Source organism: Colius striatus, chromosome 17 (genome assembly GCF_028858725.1).
Source record: "Colius striatus isolate bColStr4 chromosome 17, bColStr4.1.hap1, whole genome shotgun sequence".
Classification (NCBI taxonomy): Eukaryota; Metazoa; Chordata; class Aves; order Coliiformes; family Coliidae; genus Colius; species Colius striatus.
The window spans coordinates 15,875,585-15,898,018 of record NC_084775.1 but is presented as its reverse complement, the minus strand read 5'-3'; the positions used below and the strand labels follow the sequence as shown (position 1 = coordinate 15,898,018).

The 22,434-nt window shown below is 47.9% G+C and overlaps 1 protein-coding gene across 1 annotated transcript in view; it reads right to left on the bottom strand.

The window, feature by feature from the left end:
* Positions 1-596: 596 nt before the first annotated feature.
* The window catches only part of GRK3 (G protein-coupled receptor kinase 3), a 68,105-nt gene continuing 46,267 nt past the window's right edge, over positions 597-22,434 (bottom strand). The window contains exons 10-21 of the mRNA XM_062009848.1: positions 18,703-18,781; positions 17,366-17,496; positions 16,422-16,516; positions 15,153-15,260; positions 14,418-14,484; positions 14,095-14,195; positions 12,913-12,979; positions 12,360-12,455; positions 9,748-9,910; positions 8,985-9,121; positions 7,938-8,051; positions 597-7,469 (exon numbers count right to left, since the gene is read on the bottom strand). Of these exons, the coding sequence (XP_061865832.1) occupies positions 7,308-7,469; positions 7,938-8,051; positions 8,985-9,121; positions 9,748-9,910; positions 12,360-12,455; positions 12,913-12,979; positions 14,095-14,195; positions 14,418-14,484; positions 15,153-15,260; positions 16,422-16,516; positions 17,366-17,496; positions 18,703-18,781 (1,320 nt within the window). The 3' untranslated portion in view covers positions 597-7,307. The remainder of the gene's footprint in view (positions 7,470-7,937; positions 8,052-8,984; positions 9,122-9,747; positions 9,911-12,359; positions 12,456-12,912; positions 12,980-14,094; positions 14,196-14,417; positions 14,485-15,152; positions 15,261-16,421; positions 16,517-17,365; positions 17,497-18,702; positions 18,782-22,434) is intronic.

Below are 22,434 nucleotides of genomic sequence, written 5' to 3'. Positions count from 1 at the left end.
ACGCCCACCCAGTGCTGCAGGATGCTGCAGGTGTCACCCACCCTTCTCTGCACCACAGCTCCCCAGAGAGCTCCACGGACGGCCACAGCAGCAGGAGGGAAAGCTCTGTTAATGAGAAAGGAAATGGAGTGTTAGTAGGTGCCAGGCAGGAGAGGGAGGCTTGCCCCAAGCATCCCACCAAACCCCAGCTCCACCCAGGAACGCCACGAGCACACACAGTTCCAGATGATCCTTCACACCGTCGCTCAGGGACTGGCTGTGTGTGGGGCTCACTGCTGGGGCACCCCACAGCTCTGAGCATCCCAGTCGCTCCTACCCTCTTGGAAAGCCACAAAACACCTGATAGTCCCTGCCCCAGCAGATGAGGCTGAGGGTCACACACAGGCGCTCACTGCATCCGGCACCATCCCATCACTGACACCCACCCCATCATCCGACACAGCCACCCACAGCAAAGCAGAACACACACCCTGCACCTGAACAGCAGCTGCTCCAGGGAGCAAAGGGACTTACCTCTGCGAGAGGCAGCGGGGGGCAAAGGGGCACAGGGACTCCCATCCCGGCAGCAAGCGAGGCCGAAAGAACCAGGCAGGAGCACACACGCAAAGGACGGCTTTTATTGGGGTTCTCGTAGGAGAACAGTTGTACTGACCAACACACAGAAGCAGCTTAAGCTGTGCCAAAATCATCCTTTAAAAAAAATACCGGCGGGGTTAAGTGAGAGTGGCACATCCGTCACGAAGGGCTGGGGCTGTCCCCGGGGACGGGCCGTGCAGCAGACACGGCCACAGCCTCCTCCCCACAATAAATATGGAAAGAGCCAAGTACAGAAAACAAAGAATGATTCTCATAGATACAATATCTAAAGTTATTTACAGATACTGGCTTTTTCTTACCATTAAATTACACACTGAAAACAGGTTCTCTCTCCATAGATTTTCTTTCAGTCACGAGTAGCTGTTTGTGTGAATCTGCTCCTTTTCTGTTCCAGAGGACCGAATGCAGCCACTGAAACAGTGCTGGTGCAGATGCCTCTCTGAGGATGCTCTCGCTTTATTCTGTTTTTCACTCGTTTCTCTCTGCCATCTCCCCTGCTCTCTGATCTGCCCCAAAGCCCCTCCCCAGCCCTACAGCCAGGCAAGCCCGGAGCACGCCAGGTCCGTCTCCTGTTCCCCGCTGGCAGCACAGCGAGTTACACACACCCTGATAGATCCTGACCTTGGAGAACAATCACATTTCTGATCCTGTCCCCAGGCCTCCTAACAGATCCCCTGCTTGGCCCTGTGCTCAGCGCTGTCCCAGTCACAGCACGTTTCTGGCAGGTGCCAGTGAGAAACCACAGTCCCACCGGCACAGTTCCACTGCCGCCGCTGCCCTGTCCAATGCCACAGCCAAGCACAACCAGGCTGGCACGAGGAGGGGCCAGTGCAAAACCAGGCAAGAACTCTTGATGGGGAAAGAGCAGCCACCCCCTCCCTGCTTCAGGCAGCGTCCCAAAGCAAAGAGGCGGCTCCAGCAGCAACAGCCACGATGTGCCCTCGGGATGTCGCTCGGCTCAGCTGCAGAGCACGTGCCTTGAGCTCCACCTCTGTGGAAATCAGAAACACGTGCTGTAACAGCCCAGGCGCTCCTCAAACCGCAGAGCCCGCGGCTGCGACTGCAGTTGTCTTTAGCAAATGAGTTACCAGATGAATTCTGTGCTATTTTTGTGCCTTTGGGGAAAGAGTTGTCTGGTTTGGTCACCTACAGATGTGCCCAGCAGTAGCAGCTCAGCAGCAAACTCTCCTGGCAGGCCAAGCAAGCCCAGGCCAGGGAGGATGTGGCACCGCCGAGCCCCCACTGCCCCCCTCTGCCATGGGAAGCAGAGTCCTGCACCACGGCCTGGCACCTGCCCTGGCCTCCCAGCACCCTGACACTTTGCAGGACACCTCTCCTGCCTTGACAGGCCTAGCTTATTTTTAAGGACCAAGTGATCACCCTGAAACAGCAAAAATCATTTCCAGTCAATCCATTTTTGTGACCCTCGGTGCCGGGCTCTGCCCTGCGCTCACCACAGCCCCGCGCCGAGCGCACCCGCCTGCTCCAGTGCCGTGTGCCGTGGCCTCGCTGGGCTCGTCCTCCCCCTCCCACACTGAGCCTGGCAAACACCTGAGCTGACGTCTCAGCTTTATCCAATATCCAGCTGATTCCTTGCCCCAGTTTCAGGTCACTCCTCACTAGGCAGCACAGGGCGGTGTGAAGGACAGCTTGCCCTCCGGGATGCCCTCTGGGACAAAGGGCAAAACTAGAAACACCAAACCAAGAGGTTTGTTCGCAAGAGTCTGTCAGATGTCTCTGCACTCACCAGCCCCTGCACTTGGAGACGGCCCTGACAGTGCCCAGAGGTCCCTGTGCTGGTAACAGAAGGGTGAGCTGGACAGGCTGAGGGAAACTCTTTCGACTTTATTATGAAAAACAGAATAAAGCTGACTGATCCCGCTGGAAAGGAACTGCCACTGCTGTACAAACACGGAGCAGGAATCCTGTGGAATGTCAGAAGTTGGAGAAACATGTGTTTAATAAATAATATAAAACGCTTCTTTTTCTTCTTGTTAAAATAGAATTCTCGGTTTCACACCTCCATAGCATAGCAACCTTTACATAAACAAAATAAAGCTGAGTCTGTGGTGAGTAACACAAAATAAAAATACAATTTAACAACAGTATTAAAACGGCCAATGTCCCATCCACACGATATGTACACCATGGACAGAAACCAACGGGAACAGAGGCAGGCGAGCCGGGCACCCCAGGCCCTGCACAGACATCAGCTCTCTATACTTTAGATATTTTCCTTCTTTATTTCTTTTTTACAATATTAAAATTAATAACTATGCTTTGTCAAAATACACCTCTTGGGGTTTCTCTTTGATTTGTAGAAGACTCACTCCTTGTGTTCACTCACACGACGAGGATCATTCACTCCCCACTGGAGTGCCCAGCGCCGGCTGCCAGCGCCACGGCACACGGCTCTGAGGGGACACCCAGGCAGGGCCTGGCCCAAAACTGACCAGCTGCCAGGAAAAGAGCTGCACCCGAAGCTCTGGGCACAGCCCTTTCCAGCAGCCCAACCCACGGCCGTCGCTGCGTGCGCTGGGGCCAGGTGCCATTGGAGATCAGCACAGTTGGAGAAGACCTTTGAGATCATCAAGTCCAAGCAGTAACCTCACGCTGCCAAGCCCATCACTAAACTAAACCATATCCCTCAGAGATGGCATCACCTGGAGCATTTCTACTGGGCATGAGCAGCATCCCCTGTGCAGGGACACGGCTGGGAGAGACTGCTTTGGTTTTAGCACCAAATGTTTCCCACCACCTCTGCACTGGACTGCTCACACTCGCGATTCTGTTGGAACCACAACCTAACGACACCACTCCCTGTTTTCCCCACTCTTGACAGAAGCAGAACAACTTCTGCTGCATTCCTAAAGGAGAGTTGTTGGAATGAAGGAAAACTGGAATGTGACCACGCCATGGTCCAGCTCCTGGAGCTGTGCCCTGTCACCCTCACCCGGCAAGCACGGCACTGGTCCAACCCACCAGCATCCCCCTGGCACAGCCAACCAGCACCAGCATGCTGGAAGCCTTTGTCTGAAGCCTAAGGGAAGGGTACCAGGCCGGGAAGGGCAGTGCCAGCGGGACCAGCTCCGGTGTTTCTACCAGCAAAGCTCATCTCAGCGTGGGAGATCACAGCCATAGGCTCTGCTGGACCAGTGACAAGACATTTTAGCTCAAGCACAACTAATATGAAGAAGCTTTTATACCTAGGAAAACTGGATAGCCTACAGTCAGATAAAGGACTAAACAAAACCCAGTAAATGTTCCTTTAACAGCTGGGTGAATTTGCAAACTACTTCCCAAACAAAGGTGAACAACCAAAGCTGCCCCATTGCTACGGCAGGGATGGGACAGCTCTGCTGACAGCGTGCCCAGGGACCGACAGCACCCACCCAGCTCCTGCCCAGCTCCAGACAGATCCTCAGTTACACTCTGCTTGCAGCAAGAATAAAGGGTGCTTTGCTTCCCCCGCACTTGAATTCCAACTCACACAAGTCTGGCTTGGGCTAGAATTTGCTGTATCTCTGTTCTGGAGGTGAGGTGTTAATTTTCTCACCACATACATATCAAAAATGTCACCACACCTCAGAGGGGAGGGGAAGGGAAAGGGAAGAGCTGCAGCTCTCCTGAAAGTCCCAGCGACCCCCCTGGGCTCAGCTCCTGCAGAAACCACACACCTTTCTGCCACCACATCACCCACACGCTTGCTTTTTGGGATCTGGTTTTACTGCCTTTGTCAGCTTGTATGTCAGTGACAAAGAACCATCAGAAAGCAATCCCTGCAGCACCAAAGGCACCTGGATGTGACAGGGGAGCGTTTAACACGGCTCTATCGGACATGTAACTCTCTGGTTTGAAACACAACAAGTGCTCCCATACATGCTCACATCTCCAGTGTGGCTGGCTCTGCTTTAAAGGACCTTCAGGTTTGGAAATCTGTGTTTAATCATTCACTCAGCTCTGCTGATGCCTGAAGCTCTGTATTCTTTTATCTTTACTTCCCTGAACAAGCCCAAAGAATGGTCCTATAAATGTGGTCTAAATAGGTAAGAGCCAAGGCTGTGCCTTCCACTCTGTGCTCAACAAGCCTTTCCTCACACACAGCTCATGACCCTCACGTGAAGTGACACCATCAAGAGTCCTTGTCCACGGAAGAACTTCAGAGGACCTGGCACCTAAACCAGGAAGGATCGATTTGCTTTGCTTTGAAGGGTGGGATTCCAGCTCTCCTCCCAGCACCAGCAGATCCAGTCCCTTCCACACAGACCACTTGTTACCGGGATCTAGTGAGCACTACAGTGACTGACACGCCATCAGCAGCGCATGGATGGGAGTGTTCATGGGCCATCCCTGCTCCCCAGCACCTCCAAACACACACATTGCCCCAAGCCAATGCACAGCCTTCACCTCACGTGAAAACCACAGGCCTGAGCACACTGACACAGCCGTCCCTCTCCTCACAGGCACCAGCAGCCGGAATCGACGGTGTCTGAGTCAGAAACCACAAAACTCTGCCCAGAAGGACTGAGCGTGAAGAGCAACCATGGAAAGGAGCAGAGAGAGAAGGGAACTGGTAATGGACTGAGACAGTGTGAACAAGTTACACAAAAACTAGGAGTGGGTTTTATCACAATCTGAGGATTTTTTTCCCTAAGTCAAGAAGACAAACAAGAGCACTGCAGGGTATTGCAGGGAAAGCTTAACAACACCCAGTGCACAGTCAGCACCAGGAACGTGAGACACCTCCTGCTGCCACGGTCAGTAACCACCACACTGCTCCTCACGGAGGGTGCTGAGGTGCTGCACGTCACTTCCCTGTGCGCAGGACAGAGGAGCTGGCACTCTGGGTAAAGAATCATTGGGAAATGAATGGGGAAAAGAAAAGATCAGATCAGTGCAGGATATCACCTGACTCAGGGTGTTTTCCAACATGCATCTTCCTTTCCTGCTGCACCAGATGACAAGAGAGAGTTGGCACAGCTGGGAAAGCACAGGCTATGCAGAGTGACGTCGCTCCTGCTTCTACATACACCCAACTTTATTACAAGTATGTTCAGGATAAACAAATACTTTCAAATTAATCCTCCTTCTGCCAGTTTGTGTTTTCTTTCTGCCAGGAAAAGGGCCTAGAGCTGTGTGGCTCTGTCAGCAGCACGAGGCAGACACGGCGTGCAGACCAGGCAGACGCAGCGAGCTGGTGCTGCCGCTTCGCTCCCCGTTCACAGAGGGGCGGCTCCCACCACCTTCAGGGACTACAAGTGCTGAACCCCTGCAGCTGGGCAGAAAGTGCTCTCTAAGGTGTTTACTGACTCAGAAAAAAAAGCCTAAGTTGAGCCCTGCCCTATCTCTTACAAACCATCACAAGAACCAGGGAAAGGCTGACATCACATGCTTGAAGTGGTCTAACAGTTAAGAGATTATATCTGTACTTCAGCAAGAGTTTTCACATGACACGACTGATGTCTCGGGTAGAATTAACAGAAATCGGGCATTTGATCAGCTCGTCCTGTCAGTCCCATCCTCAGTACTCTCAGACTGTTTTCAGACGTGGACAGTTTGTACTCCCTAAAGGAGAGAGCTACGAATCCTTCTGCAAGTCGAGCCACGTGATGTATGCACAAACCTCCCCAGCTGAGCTGCAGCCAAAGGCCGGGACAGCTACGCTACGAGAACGCGCTCGCTCAGCGCTTCTGCGCACAACCGAGGAGCATCCACGAGCCCCAGCACTGACGAGTGATCCAGCACACGTACCGGGGTACCCAGACTCCTTCCCCCAGCACATGCACCTTCTACAATGCAGCGGATTGGGAGCATTTCTGTTTGATTTTTAAAAAGTGCCGTTGACCTGAAATGGAAAAGAACTGTCTTTATGTTCACTGTAAACTTGTCAAAAGGAATCTGCTCTTTAAAAACTGTGCTAAAATAGTCGATTTATACAACAGAGCACTAGATGAAGCTACCATAAATTCCTCTTCACCAATTATTACTCTATTGTGTCAGTTATAGTACTGCATATACGTAGAAGAAGCGAAACGGTGGTAGCTACTATTAGTGAGTACAACAAACCAAGGGAATCATTCGAGTTCAATGCTTCCATGGAGTAGCAATAACATTTAAACCACAGGACAGTTAGAATTCAGTACTTTGAAGTGCGTAAGAGTCACACTGTTGATCACCAGCAGTATGGAGAAAGGTTATTATAGAGTCAGCAGTAATGGTCAGAAAGAACATGGCAACACGACAGAGTAAAGGGCATCCAACACGGCGAGTCCGCGGCTCCTCCCGCAGCCCAGGGGGCGGCGGCAGCGCACACACAAGCGTAATCCCAGCCAGCAGGAACCACTTCAGTCCCCAGGCTTGGCAGGCACCAAGCCAGGGTGTTGCAGGGAAACCAGCATCTTCCTTCCATCAGTAGATGCAGAGCGAGGGAGCGCGGCTCGGATGCCGCCCGGGTGCGGGAAGGCGTGGGAGCAATATGCAGCCTCTCCTTTCCACTGCTGCGAGGAGCATCAGTTCACCTGCCACTGTTCCAGCCTCCACAACCTCCACAGACAGAGTTCTGACATTATCCCACGCTGTAAACATCTAATTCTTCTTCCTCTAAGCACATCCCGCATCCAGGATTGCACAAAGTAACTCATAAGGATTCTGTGAAGCTCAGCGTGTTCACGACGTAGCTTTGCCCCCAGTGAGCTTGGCTTCCAGCTCTCCTACAGACCGTTGCTGTTCCTGTGGCTGAGGGGCGGCTTTGAGAGCTCGACAACCGTGGAGCGAGATTTGTTGAGGAACTTCGGAGCCCGACGCAGCAACCTCTGGGCCTCAGTAAAAGCTTCTGTCAGCTCCTTCTTCCACTGAACAAATTCTGGGTCACTCTGAAAGACATACAGAAGGAGTTTGGCACTTCACAGTAAACTGCCAATAGGGTCTGCTCCCAGATGGCCCTTTAAGCAACTGTTTTCCAAAGGACTGGATACACACAGCCCTTTGCTTTTCCCTGCTGAAGATGTCATGAGGGCTCCTGTACTTCCTCCCTCACAAACACATTTGCTACCATCAGCTAACCATGGTGAGACACGTGCCAACAAGGCCTCAGAAGCCCACGGAGGTTGTGAAGCTTTGAAGCTTTTAGCTGTTTATTAAACTGAACCACACACCACAGACTGGCACAGCTGCAGCTTTCCTGCTTGCAGAATTTGAGCATCATGATACAAACTTCCCAGTTTTACTCCATAAAACTTCAGCTTTGCTCCACAAAGAACCCTCAGTCAGTGTAAAACTCTTCATTCATTTTATCCCATGCACACCAACCTGACCCACAGTGACTGAAGAACACATCTCACCTCACACTGTAGGACAAACTGTTTTCCTCCTTTAATTCTCAGTAAGATGCATTTCTTATCTTTAATCTGTGTCTCTTCCACAGACACTATTTGTTCCATTGTCAGCAGGTTTTGCTGTAGCGTTTGCAAAAAGAAAAAGCAGAGAGATGATGTTGCCCATCAAATAAAGCCACTGCCTCATTTCTCTGGATCACCCACGTAAGTCGTGAACGTTAACAGTCACTATGCAAACATTGCTTTATCTCTGAAGACTGGGTCATGAACTAAAGATAGACTGTAAGGTAAGAGAGAGACTTAGCAAGGGGCTTGGTTGCTTCAACAGCAACAATGAAACATAAGCTCAGAAAGCCAGTGATGACAGCATGAAACAAGAATCTACCAATAGGTGTGTCTACAAACAAAATATTCACCAGTTTCCCTCAAGAGGGTTGCACATAATTTAGTGTATTTTCCAAGTATTATTGCTGTTAAAAACCCCCAGGACAACCTTGCTGACTATTTCAGAGAGCTGAAAGGGAATATTTAAGCACTATATACTCACAGAGAAGCCAAGGCACAGCACCCTTTGCAGAAAAGCTTTCCCTACAGGCTGCAAGAGGACAGCAGTGTTCTGAAACTCCAAAACCTCACTTAACTGAGCACACAAATGATCCTCCCAGCACATGACCACAGCTGGACTACACTAAAGGTATATAGCATTTTCTTTGAATTAAAATGCTATAGTGCTTGTGACCTTACCAGTTTATGTTTTTTTGTATAAATAGTCCAGAGGTCCTAAATGAAAAACAACACCATGAACTACCAAACTCCTTCAAAAACAGAACAAAACAGAGTAAACAGGGGTCTCAAGTCAGCTTTAGTTTCCTCAGTGCAGTGTGGCTACCCATTAACTATGGTGATACTCAAGTGACTCAAACCCACTGGCCATTTCCTGGGGCCTGCTGCCATGGGAGGGATGCTCAAACAGGAGCTCTCAGATGTGCCTCAGAACCCACCTGGCCTCTCACACCCCTGGAAGCTGCTGCCCTCTGCAGTAACCTCACTTACCCGTGACTCTCCTTCTCCTCGCCATTCGAGTCGGTTTGGGAAGAGGTAAAAGTAACGACGTTGCCACTGAGTCAAGAAGGGGTTCCCCAACTTGAGCATGTACCCATGCATAATACAGTCCTTGCCAAGTGCATAATCTGTAACAAGAGGAAAGGTTAGTGTGGGAAGCAAGGTACTGCCTGCAAGCATCCTGCCAATACCCTGTGCTGAGAAAGGACACGGCCCTGGGAGGCAGCAGTGCCACGTGCGCTGCCCAGGCTCAGCGCAGTGCTTCCACCTGCACAGGCCTTTACCACACAGGCTGCTGTGGCTGCAGTGCAACAACCAAGAACACAACTCAGCTCTCAAAACGCCTTATTAAAGGAATTGTGTATTGCTACTCGAAGTTCAGGGTCTGTGAGGCAGGAGCCTCGTGCAAACAAGTGACGTTTGCTGTACAGGGCCCCCTGTTTTCCTTCTCGGCTTCTTTGTCAGGAAATCAAATCCTACATACTCTCTTCTGAGCATACACCATAAACAAGAACGATGAGGGGCTCTACGTGATCATCTTTAAAAGGGAGTACAAAAGATTTTCCAAAACATTATGTCATCATCTGGCATTTCAAAACATTAAGAAACCTCTTAAGAAACACGACACCGACTAAACGAATCCCAGCAATTACCGGTGAATGACAGTAATACGAGAGTCTGCCGTGTGAAACTTCAAACACATGAATTACTACCTAGGAGCAAAAGATGGAGAGAAGTGTCTTTGACAGATTACCTTCTTCGTGGCCAAGCTGCTTATTTTTAGCCCTTTTTCTGGCCTCAATTTTATCTGTGTCTGCATTTACTGCATCATAAACAGTTTCTGCTACTTCTTGCTGCCAACGCTCCGATATTACCAGAGGGAAGTTCTTGTATAGCTCCTGGTCACTATCAAGCAACTTGCAAGAGAAAAACAACAGAAAAACCCAACATTTTAATAACTTTTACTATTCTTAGCCCCAAGAGTTAGTATTTACCCCCACAACAGGACTATTGAAAAGACGTCTTGATCTCGAAACTTACCAGAACAAACAGGTGCAAACACAGGAAAGCACAGCTACTCATTTAAGCAAAGATACTCATTTATACAGACAACAGGCTGCCCATTCAAAACTTGCATGGCTACTCAGCATTGTCCCATCACGTTCTCTAGACTTTACATGCAAGTAGTTACTGAGGAGGAAGAGGCAGTACTCTTGGCTTTGTTGCATCACAAGTGTTAACAGAATGTCTAATTGTCTTAAAAATGCTCTCAGCACAGACATGCCATGACCAACAGCCTCCACACAATGCTGCCTTCCCTGCTTCTACTGCTTCACTTTAGTAGTTAACCTTCCAAATTCAGCAGTGCATGCTCCAGACCTCAATTTTCCTCTTAGATGGATTCTTTTCTTCTCTAATCCTTAACCACAGTACTTAAATTGAATTGCACTGAAGGAAACCAAAATTACTGCATCTTCAGGAAGGACTGTTTGTTGCCTGACACAGCTGTATCCTGTGTTTAGCCACGAGGCACTTTCATGCAGTACAAAGAGCAATCAATGTTTTCTCTGTGAAATTATGAAAGGTTTTCATTTGGGGATCAGCTTTAACTCTCTACAGCCACTCCTCAGTTGCTTCAATTTCTGTCAATCAGTAGAGAAACGAGACTTTTCTTTCCAAGAGCAGGACCAAGGGGACATCCTGTGCTGCACAGTGCCAGGGGAAGGTGGATCCCAGCAAAGGGCAGGCCACTGCTCACAGCAAATGCAGCCACTCCAGCTGCTGCTGCAGCACATGGCCATTGCAGGAGCAGACAGGAAAGCCCTGCTCAATTCTCCTTCTGCAGCCAGGCCACACGCTCCCAGAATAGGTATTCCCCTGCTTTACAGAGGTCCACAGGCATACCACAGTAGGAAAAGACAATGGACCTGTAGGCAGAAGATCTCTCTGCAACTCTGCACAGGTGGCTTACAGGGACTCCTTGTGGCTTCCAAGGAAGAGGGGAGAGCCCACAGGCATCCATTGTTGGCTCTGGAGTTTGTAACCTCAAGGAACACGTGCTCTTGGTGTCACAGGACACTCTGCAGGACAGATCTAATCCGCAGGGGCAATGGAGGAGAGCAAGGCACTCAAACCTGGTGTCCTCACGGGCAGAGGCGGCTCCTGACACCTCAGTGGAAGCTCAGACTGCAGCTGACTCAGAGGCACGAATTATTCAGTCCCTTCTAAAAGCCTGTGACACCCCAGCGAAAGCTCAGAGCAAAGCAGCTGTACATGATACCCCTCACTGACTCATGACTGAGAACAAATTTAACTTATAGGCAGCCTGAACAGAGATCACACTGAAGTGATCTGGCTCTACAGGCCTTGCTGAGAATATCTGATCCCCTCAATAACTAAAGAGACCACCCGGACTCTCCTTGCAAAATGTTCCTCTGAACTACAGCATTCCAGAACTGCAGGAGACTGGGGTCTTGTCAGACTAACACTGACACTGAAGATGTGGAGCTTTGGGGATAAAGAGCATCCTGAGCTCTCTGCATTTCTCTTTAAACACGTAGAGTCTTTTCTCTGCCAACTTGTGTAATTACAGCAGGTGACACTGACAGACAAGTTCCCTTTCAGGCACACTGAGTACTTAACAGGTTTGTGGGGTGGGTTTTTTTGCTTATAAAGTTTAGAGCAATTAGTTTCTCTCCTGACTCACTTCTGTAATAACAAGAATAAAGTTTGAGCTACTGAAGAAGTGTGTGAGGACAGACCCAAGACCAGCACTGATTCACCTGTCATCTCAAAGCACCAGCGAGGCCGTGGAAGAGGGATGAATGTGCAGGGTACGTCACAGCAGCTCCAGGCAAGACAAAAACAGGCTGCCAGCTTTAACTTCCTTTTTTTTCCCCCCCTTTGCATTGGTTTCATTATATTTTGGACAATCAGAACCTGAAAGTTTATTTGATCACTTTTCTAACTTGTAACATACAGTTTGTCATTATTAAAGGTTTTCCACCTCAGCCTCTGACCACGAGGAAACGACACTGCAATCAGCTTTAGCTCAATTCATCCCAACTGACAGAAAGAAAGGACAATGTTTAAAACTACAAACCAGGAAGGATCCTTCAAAACCTGAGGATCTCCCACAAGCTGTCAGACCATTTGAAATATTTGCTTTATGGCACAAAACTTCTAACAGAAAGGTTGGTTTCAGTCAATCCAAAAACTAAAACACAAGGTTAGCAGCAGCAAACCAGGCAACCAACACCAGCTACCTCTCCTGTAGGGGCATGGATTAAGTTTGCAAACCATTCCTTGGCCATTCAGCAGCCCCTGAGGCAAAGGAAGGACAAGCACACAAGAAATGTTGTGTACCTTAATGCCTTTGGTGTCCTCTTCATCAAATGACCCAATATCAAAAGCATCTGCAGCATTTACTTCTCCCCGGGGAGGGATCAATGGTGGAGGATACTAGAAATTAAGAGCAGCATAATTAAAGACAAATTAGTGGTCATTACTTAAACCTGTAGGTGTATCTGGCCTTTTAATTTTTTGCACAAACTGCTCATGACTGTGCAAAAGTGTGTCCCTTGCAATTAAACCTCAGTGCAAAGTTCTTCTCCACTCTATTGACAAACACTCCTACAGTAATCCAGGGAGAAAATCCTTCAGTTTACAGACAGACAAGCAGAAGAAACCACACAGTCATTTAACCCTGAAAAGGGAATAATTCAGCACTACAATCAAGAAGACTTTAAGTAATGAGCATCCATCAGTTTTCATCAACAATCCTCCACACATTCGTGCAAGCGAGCACAGGTGCTGGGGACTGGAGCCCTGAAGTGTTCTGCCTGTGGCTTGTTTAGGTTTATTCTCCTGCTGCTGCTGCTTCACCACATAAGCCAAGGTTGCTATGTTCATCCTTTACCTTTTGTAAATAGACTTGCTGCCAGTCGATGCCTTTGAAGAAAGGATGTTCTTTTACTTCTTGTGCACTGTGAAATACAAGTAACTGAAGTCAGCAAGACGAAGGGGCTTTTCACACGCGTTTGAGAAACAGCCTCCAAATGCCACATTTCTGACGCTTGAAAACGTTCCTAAAGTGCTCTTTTTTCCCCCCAAGAAAAAAATGAGGTATTCCTAAGTAAACAACAGAAGACTTTCATGTGGAAACACCAGAAACAGTGCTGCAGGCCTGGCATGCAGTCACTCTTGTTTTGCTATGATACTCCACCATTTCAACCACAAACAATGCTCATCTGTTGTCAGATCCCATACGCTACTTCTAAGCACCAAGCTTACTCCAAACCATCTCATTTTACATGCATCTTATGGCAAAATAAACAACTTCTCCTGATAGGCCTAAGGCTGAAAAGCAATCTAGGTGATTATCACAGAGAGCTCCATGATGAAAAGCCCCTCACTGGAATTAGAGCCCCAGTCTCAGGTGGGATATCAATTAACTGTTACCACACACTGCCTGTTTCTTAACAGTTAATTACCCCTCCCATAGTTTTCTCTCTCAGTCTCACACCAGACACATGCTGGATTTTGAAACAAGTTGAGAACAACACTTTCAGTTAACAGCTGTAAGCAAGGTAAGTTTGGCAGGACCAAGCCAAACTTTTCCTTACAACTGTGAAATGAAACAGGTACATCTGGACATGGAGGCAGCCCAGAACAAAGCAAGTACTGAGAGCTCTCTGTGCTCAGTGGACTAGGGCTCTTCTGTGTGTTACACACTCACACCATTAGAGATGCAACATAAGCATTTTAGCTATCAGCATGTCTGAGTCAAGTGATGTGACTTCATGCCAAAAACAGAGCAGGTAAAAAATGTCAGAACAGCACAGGGATGAGAAGTATGAAGAGCATCCCATGTAAGCACGACTGCAGACAACTGGGAGGAGTCTTTAGTAACAGAAATTGTCCAAAAGTTTGTCCAAATAAAAGGAAGCTGAATTGTAATTCCATGTAACAGCACTCTTCAATGCTCTCCTTGCAAAATGAAACTCATCACAACAGCAAGCAGATTTTCACTTGAATTCATTCATTTACAGAGATCTGGGAATTTTCAAAGGGAGTGCTCCAAGGAGAAGACAACTCCTACCTTCTTCCTTGGCATCCAAGTCTCTTGCTAACATCCCGTTGCAGGAGCCCTTCCAGCAGCGACTTCAGTTCAGGGGAGAATGAATCTGGCAGCTCCACGTTCTGTGAAACAAAGTCACACAAAGAGACTTTTGATTAGACAGGCAGTGGGACCTGCTTACCCCACACAGGAGAGGAGCTTTCCTTTGACAGTGTTGGTAAACAGCTCTTCCATGTGTAAATACACCTTTCTCAGAGAGCAGACAATACACTTCCATTTTTCAAAGGAAATGGGAGTTTACTGAACAGGAGGAGTGTAACAGCAAGTGTGAGCAGGATCCTCACCACGGTCAGCGTCATCCTGTCGATCTCGTGCTTGTCTTTGGTTTTGTGCTGTCTGAAAGGACTGTGACTGTAGAAAAAAGAGAAGAAAATGCACTAATTAATCTAAACCCATGACATATCAGGTTGTTTCAGCTGTGGCAACCCCAGGAAAGACTGTAGCATCCTCTTAGCCTCACCCTTCCACCTCATCAATCCTGCCTTGCACAACAATAAAACAAGTTGTAAAACATTTAGCCTTTACAACAAAAGATAAGGCTCTACAGAGAGCATACCCAGCATATCCTGGCTGCCAGCTACCTCTAAACCATCCATGATCTCGTACACCTTGTTTTCTTACTGACTACCAAGAGCTGCACCATTTAGCAAGAAGGCTTACCCCTTCTGTTTTCAGTGCAATTGCATGTGGGGGACAACAAAACCCAACTCAGAGGAAAGTGACCATTAAATACCTTTAAAGGCCACACACCAGACAGCCCTGAGGACGACCACACTCAGGGAAATCAGACTGAGTTACTCCATAGAAAGGCACGTGAAGGGTTAATTCATTCTTAAATGCACTGATCAGTCACTACAGATGGTGATCCCAACATCCTACCAATCACACCTATGTCTCCCCAAAACCAGAACAGTCTCCTCTAACCAGCAACCCCTGAGCAGCCACCACAACACAGCCTTCTAAAACCTGATCTATCCAGGGAGGCTGAATCCATCCACGGGACGTGGAACTTCACTCACCCTCGGAGAAGTTTGAAAAGCATGCAGCCCAAGGAGAACCAGTCTGCACTGCTGTCGTAGGCAGTTCCCTTCTGCAGCACCTCGGGAGCCATGTAGCCGTGGGTACCCCTGAGGAGCAGAAAGGGACAAAATCTGGATTACAACCAGAACTATCCCTGAAAAAACCCAACTAACTAAACCCTGGTGGTTTCTCAGTAAGACAGCCTGGTTTAGAGAGAATTCATTTCAAGCATGATTTGAGTTTGTGCTTTCTTTGGCCATACATACACAGGCTTTGTGTCGGAGGAACAGCTGAACAGGAGCAATTGGGCAAACCAAAGCAGCCACAGCAAGATTTTGCAGAATGTGGGGTCAGAAGGGAGCCCTCTGCCTAAGAGTGAGCCACACACCAGAGGTGAAAGGTTGGATGTCCTGCCCACTTGGACAGACAGACACCAGGACACGGTCAGGGCTCCTGGTATTTCAGGCCAGGTTGCTCCAGCCCTTGGCCCTGCAAGACTGAGACCTGCTCTCACCCACGGCCCCAGAAACAGGGCGAGCAGAGCTGGCTTTGTGCTTGCTCGATGTGTTTCACACGTCTCCTCCCAGCAACACCCAGTGCCAGATTTAACAACAGGACACCTCCTCCACAAGTCATTGCTGGTCCCCACAGCAAGCAGTCAGCACGGGCTGCTTTCACCCTTGACGTCAGCAGAACGTATGAGCTTCCTCAGCAGCTACTGAATTGCAAATCTTTTAAGGCATGACAGGATGAAGTCTTCCTTTTTGCATAAATTCTGAGACTAAATCAGGGCAAATGAGGACCTAAGGATGAAATTTGCCAGGTAAGATGTGGAATCCACACCCAACCCAAGAAATTCAGATCCCAGGTATGACCTGATGCCAAGAGGCTGAAAGTTCGACAAAGACCCAGAAAGACACAATAAATCCTGGTTTTTAGTCAGTTTTGGAATATCCAGTTATCCATTTAGGACAATTAAAACAATCTGGTGCTTTAACTCAGTCGGGTTCTTCTCTGAACACTGAATCATCTCGAAATCATGTGTCATCTTCCAGCCATGCCTACACATCAGCTGCTACAACTGTGCAGGAAAACAGAAAGAGACTGAAAAACCTCACTAGAGTATCCAGATTAGCTGTGTTACAGAGCAAGCCTGTGCCACACCAGTGTTATTGTTTTCCTTTAGGCAAAGCTGAATTATAAAGACCCATAAAGGACTTATTTAGCAGTAACTGTATGTGCAGCAGAGCTCCACACAGGATACTTACACACTAGCATGGGGCTTCTTTTTGGAAAAGTCACAAGCCAGCCCAAGGTCTGATATCCTCACGTGCCCGTGTTCGTCCAACAAGATATTTGCAGGCTAGAAATCCACAGACACAGAAAAATTCTTTCTTGGTATTTTCCAGTTGACAGAATTACTTCAGAATCTACTGAACTAGTTCTCAGGACACAGGAGCTCATTCTCACACACCAGGACTCTCTGGGAACTGTCCTTTTATTTTTCATCAACGTACCAGACACTTTCTAGATAAAAATCCACATTCTAACAGAGCACTACCATCAACTCCCTGGCTTATAAGACACTGAAGAATAAGAAAACACAGGCAAGGTCTGAAACAGAAAGTATGTGGAAGGAAAAATCCATTTCAGCCTCAAGTCCTTTTGTGGTTCTTTCACAGAAGGGTCTGTGAGTGGCTCTCTCACCCTTTATCTGCAATCTGCACTCTATGCACACTTTTCCCCTCACTTTAGTTGTAACTTGGCTCATGGGCACCTACCTTAGAGCAGTGCTCAACTTCCCAGTCATAAGAGAAACACTCCTGAGCAACTGTCTTCCCATTAGTCTCCCACCACACACACTCCTCTTTCCCAACCCAGATCATGCAGACTCCTCTTTCAGGGCTCTCAGAAATACAGCCTACTCTCTACACTAACAGCACCACTAACACTGAGGAGAGCAACAGTGCATGGGATTTACTCTGACTCCACAGGAGCATCTCCCAGGCAGCTAAACTGGACAACAGCACAGATTAGAACCACTCTGAAAAGTTGATAGGAAAATCATAGAGTGGAAGGTAAAGAAATAATCTGTGTTCTTCCCAATAAAAGGTTTCAGGTGAGTTACCCCATTTAATTTCTTCTTGGTGTGTCTGGATGATTTGCTGCTACCTAACAACCCAGCAGCTGTGTGAATGCAGTCAGTGGTTACCTTCAGGTCTCTGTACACCACGAAGCGATTGTGCATGTGTTCTAACCCCAGGATGATTTCAGTAGCATAAAACCTCATTTCTTTTTCAGAAAACACTCCGTGCTGGGAGAGGTGGTAGTGCAAATCTCCTCCTAAAACCAGAAGAATTGCAATGCAATTAGAAGAAGAGTCAAACGTTGCCTCACAGGCTGAGTACATGACGGGGGGAACAGCACAGCACTTGTACATGCCCATAACCTGTGGAGCACAGACAGACTCAGACCTACCCTGCAAGTACATCTGGTGACAAAGTAGCTGAGAAAGCTAATAAATACATTTGATAATTTTGAAACTCCATTTAAAAACCACATTTACTTCTTATACATTTGCACTGACTAACCCAGCAACTGAGTCTCGACATGAAGGATCCCCATAGCAAACGAAATGCAGCCACATAACATGGGTTTCCAGAGGAGTAAGTCATCATATTGAACAGCCCAGGTTGAGGGTGACCTTGAAAGGTCATTTGGGCTAAAATATTCAAATACTCATGCTGGGGATGTTTTCACACTCTCCTATCAAAGAGCAGACACAGAACACTGTCCCTGTGTGAGTGAATCCACACCAACACACCAAATACTGAATATTCCCAGGACACTGGTTCTGATCAGGCTACAGATTTCTAAAACAAAATTCAGCCAGCTACTTGGATTGGACCTACAGCTCACATTTGAATGAGAACCCTCACTTGCAAAACTCCAGAGCCAGTCTCTATTCCTGGCAGGGCATGAGCCCTACTTCTGAATTACACTTCCAGCTTTGCCAGAGGGTACGTGCAGGTGTGTCCAGCATCTTTAGGTGCTTGGTGCAGGACCAAAGGCAGAGTTCAAATCTAAGTCCCACAAATGCTGAGCATCCTCAGCAAATGAGGGCACTGCAGTATCTTCTCTCTCTTCTGTTCTCACAAGAGTCATGCTAAGGTTTCTAGGTCTAATTTCCTTCCTTTGAGCAATGCTTCCCTCATCAATTTTCTTTGTGGAGCTCTGTATAGCTACAGCCCTTTCATTGTTATTCTGAAAGCTGTGTCCCTGCTCTCCTCACACCTTTCTCCATTATTTCCTTAAGCTTCCAGGCTAGTGGGCCCTTGGATATGTTTATTGAAATGTGGTAAGGTTAGGTGAGGTAACACATTTCCCAGTCAGTACTATGCATTCCCTGGTTTAGATCATTTTACCCCTCCTGTTTGCAGGCCACCGCTTCATATTTCAGATTCTTTTTCTCATTCCCCTTTCAATCCCAGCAAGTCCTCTTGCCAATATGCCTGCAACATTACCATCACCTGCATGGGCTGTGCTTACCATTCATCAGGTCCAGAATGAAACAGAGTTTGTCAGGGGTGTGGAAGGCATAGGTCATACACACTATAAAAGGACAGTCCTAGAAGGAAAGAGGCAGAGTTCATCTCAGGCAATAAGCAAAGTACCACACAGAGGAGCTAAAAATACTTGTGACATTTTTCCAATGATATTTGCCAATACTCATAATTTTCTACACCAATTTGTGTACTAGCCTACATCCTCTGATGTGCATTTACAGTTCACAAACCTCAGATTTTGTTACTCTATTTTGATACAAAACTTTTTAAAGCTATGAGGAGCCAAGGGCTTAAAAACTGCAGGTGACATCCCCACCTTCTACAGGCTTACAACTGCATCAGCCAGAAATATCTCAACATATTTACCTGAGCTTGCACCACACTTGCATGAAGGACACATCAAAGCTAACAAGCTTTAGGCCAGCTCAGAAAAGAGACAAAGCTGTTCCCATGAAGTGTAAAGGATGTGCACTGCTGCTCACAGCTGCAAGGTGAAGGCTCAGCTGTCAGAACACTGAGAATCTCAGTCACATCACGTACAGAATCCCAAAGGAAAGAATGTTTTATCCTCACCTAGACACAAAATGCAGCTACACTGGTAACACCCTGTCCACGTCACTGAGTTCCCTCTGCAGAGCTGCACCGAGGTGACAGCGAGGAGCTCTGCCACCCGCTGCCGCCCTTCAGCTCTCCAGCAGCGTTTGCAACAGATGCTTAAAAGGAACATAAATACACTAGGAAGGAAGTCAGGGCCCTGACACACATGCAGTGCACGGGAAGCAAGAGCAGCAATTATGCAAACCCCAGAAAACAAGTACACTGGGTGCAGGTTTAAGAATGTCACTGCAGAGCAGCATGCAGGGGTGGACTGCATGGGTTACATTCCCACCTCTTGATGCACTTCAACCTTAACTCACTCAGATGTTTAAGACAAGCAACCATAAAAAGACACAGCTGGGAAAACACCTCTGTCCTGCCCTTGGTCTGTCCAGAGGTCTGTAATGAACACACTTTGAAACACACCATGGCAGAAAGGTGGGAGATCTTCCTCTCCATCAGGTGTGTATTGCATGCAAGTGGCTCATTAACAAGGAGTGGCTATTACCTTGTTGACCCCTTCTCCAAAGCCATTTGAAAGCAGGGCTTGGCCAGTTAGTCTACAATAAATAGTAACAGATAGGTGTGACCCCAGCGTGTGGGGGCTGACAGGAAGATGGGCTAAGCTGAAGGGCTGAGGAGCCAGGACACCACACAGGAAGCACAAACGTGACCTAAGGCGACTTAAAACAATGTGTTAACTATTACAGTATTGATAGTGAAAGCTCTGGGAAACTCTTAACACAGGAACTCGCTTCCTTCCCAATTTAGAAGCAGCACAACACAGTGGCCTTGGGCAGAGCAGGGGCAACAGGACCCAGCTTGGGCAGGAAAGGGAGGGCACGACAACACTGTCCTCCAGACACTGCAAGTCACTTCATCCTTCCACAAAACGCCCTTGTGCTGAACTGCAAAGCCTGACATGCTTGACTGTGATCCCCAGTGACTTCCACACCACTTGGACTGATCCTTCCATAACTGTATTTGAGTGTTTACTGTGCAAATGCCAACTGCAGACTCTGTGGGACGTAGGCATATGGTCAAAACACCTGAGAAAGCCTGAAACCCAAATGGGCCTAGAAACAAAGAGACTACAGGTAAGGAGACTATGGCATCCAACAGAAGATGCCACCTCTCCCTACACACTGCCTGGCCTGTAACCACAGACCTCTGCAGCCATCCCTTAACTTCAGAACAAAGGCTCTAGTGGAATTACTGATTTTCCAAACCACTTGGGTGACTCAGAGGTGTGTCCAAGCAGCTTCCCAAACCTTAAAGCAACCTCCTTCTCCAGGAGGATTAACTGTTGGAATCTGAACACCACACACAGAAAAAGCAGCATTTCCATAGCAGAACACAGTGTGCCTCTATTTTTACGGGCCTCACTTTTTAAAAGAGCAGAAATCTGCAAGTGTAAACGTGATGCATAATTCATCTCTGTGTCAGGCTTCCTACTTCAATCACTACCCTCTCCCTGCTTAACTGAGAGAAGAAACTGTAGTACTGGGATATTTTCCTGACTCAAGAACCTCTGCAAGAGTATCTTCCAGTATTTTTTAAGTTGAAACATGAGCAATGAAGTGGGTTTCCCCAGGGAGTCCCACTGTTGCAGTGAAGCTTCTGCTCTGGAAGGAAGAAGCAAGAGCATGACAACAACGTGTGAATCAGGAATAGTTTGGAAACAGTTCCTTACATCCAAACAGTGCTGGATTCAGTCCAAACAACTGCAGAAGACAAATTTCTGATAATAAATCATGTGGAAGGGAAAAAAAACAGAATAACTATTAAAAATGCAGGAATGGAATATTTTAAACACAGCAGCACACCAGCAATTACTTCAGAGGGAGAAATTAGACTGTGCCCCTTTGCTCTATCCCAGCCCCTGCCTTTAGAGCTCAACTGCAGAAATGAGGGCAAACAGGTAAAACCCGTGGTCACAGTGTACAGCATCCGTGTGGCACGTGAGATAAAGAGCAGCTCTGTCCTGACAGGTCCCACTGAGAGAGGTGTGCAAGGCCATGCCTGACACACCGAGCTGCTATCTGCCATTCCAACTGATACCCCTTCAAGTGACAGGATTTGGGATTAGATTCCATTTCTTTGAGCACAGTCAGGCCTCCCACAGACCTCAGTACATGAGAAAACCTGTTCTCTCAGAGAAAAAATATGTGATTATTGATATCAGATGTTTTATTATTCACCCTGTCCACTTCTGCTGGTCCTTAGATTTATCATCCTTTGAGGGAATCTTGAACCCAGCATTTGGTCAGTTTATCTCAAAGAGAGCTGAACAGAACAGCTCAACTGCTTGGTATTCCTCAGGATGAGAGAGCTTGAGGAGACAGCAGAGTGGAGCCCCAGGCCTTGCCACAGGCTGCTGAACCTTCTCCCTGCCAGGACAGGGTCTATTAACACCCATCTCCTTCCCCAGGCAGCACCTTCAGGCAGATGGCTTTCACACAGCTCACCAGCAGCCAAGGGCTCAGTTGCCTGGGTGGTTCAGGCTTTGAACGTGGGGCAAATGTTGCCTACTACAGAAAAGACTTTTCTTTTAATGGAAGGTAAAAGATGTTCTCTACTCTGCAACCCTCTAATACTTTCAAAAAGCACTTCCAGCCTCCAGCCTGAACATCTCCATGGGAGAGGAAGACAGAGCCTGTACCTTGGAGGAGTAGAAACCCAAAGCTCAGCGACTCGTGGTTGGACTCAGTGATCTCAAAGGTCTTTTCCAACCGTAACGACTCCTCGACAGTTTGTCCATGTCACACCAACCGTGGCAAAGCAAAGGAACCCACGGGGAGTCCGAGCAAGGCAGAGCCCAGGGTTTGTAGCAGCAGTTCCCTGTGCTGTGGGGAGGTGTCTGTCCTCCTTCTGAGCTGTACCAACTGAGGACACTACCACGAGAAGCTGTTCTCAGAAGGCGGCCACGACGTGCTCCAGTTTGGGAGCTCCCTACTCAAGCAGCTGTGAATGCCAAAGCTTTAGGTGGATTAGCAACAACGATTACACAAACATATGTGTAATCTGCACAGCTGTTATTATGTGTTTTGCAGAGACAGCTGTATTCCCAGTTAAATGACTAATTGTACCGTGATGAACTTCCCAGTTGCATTCTGCC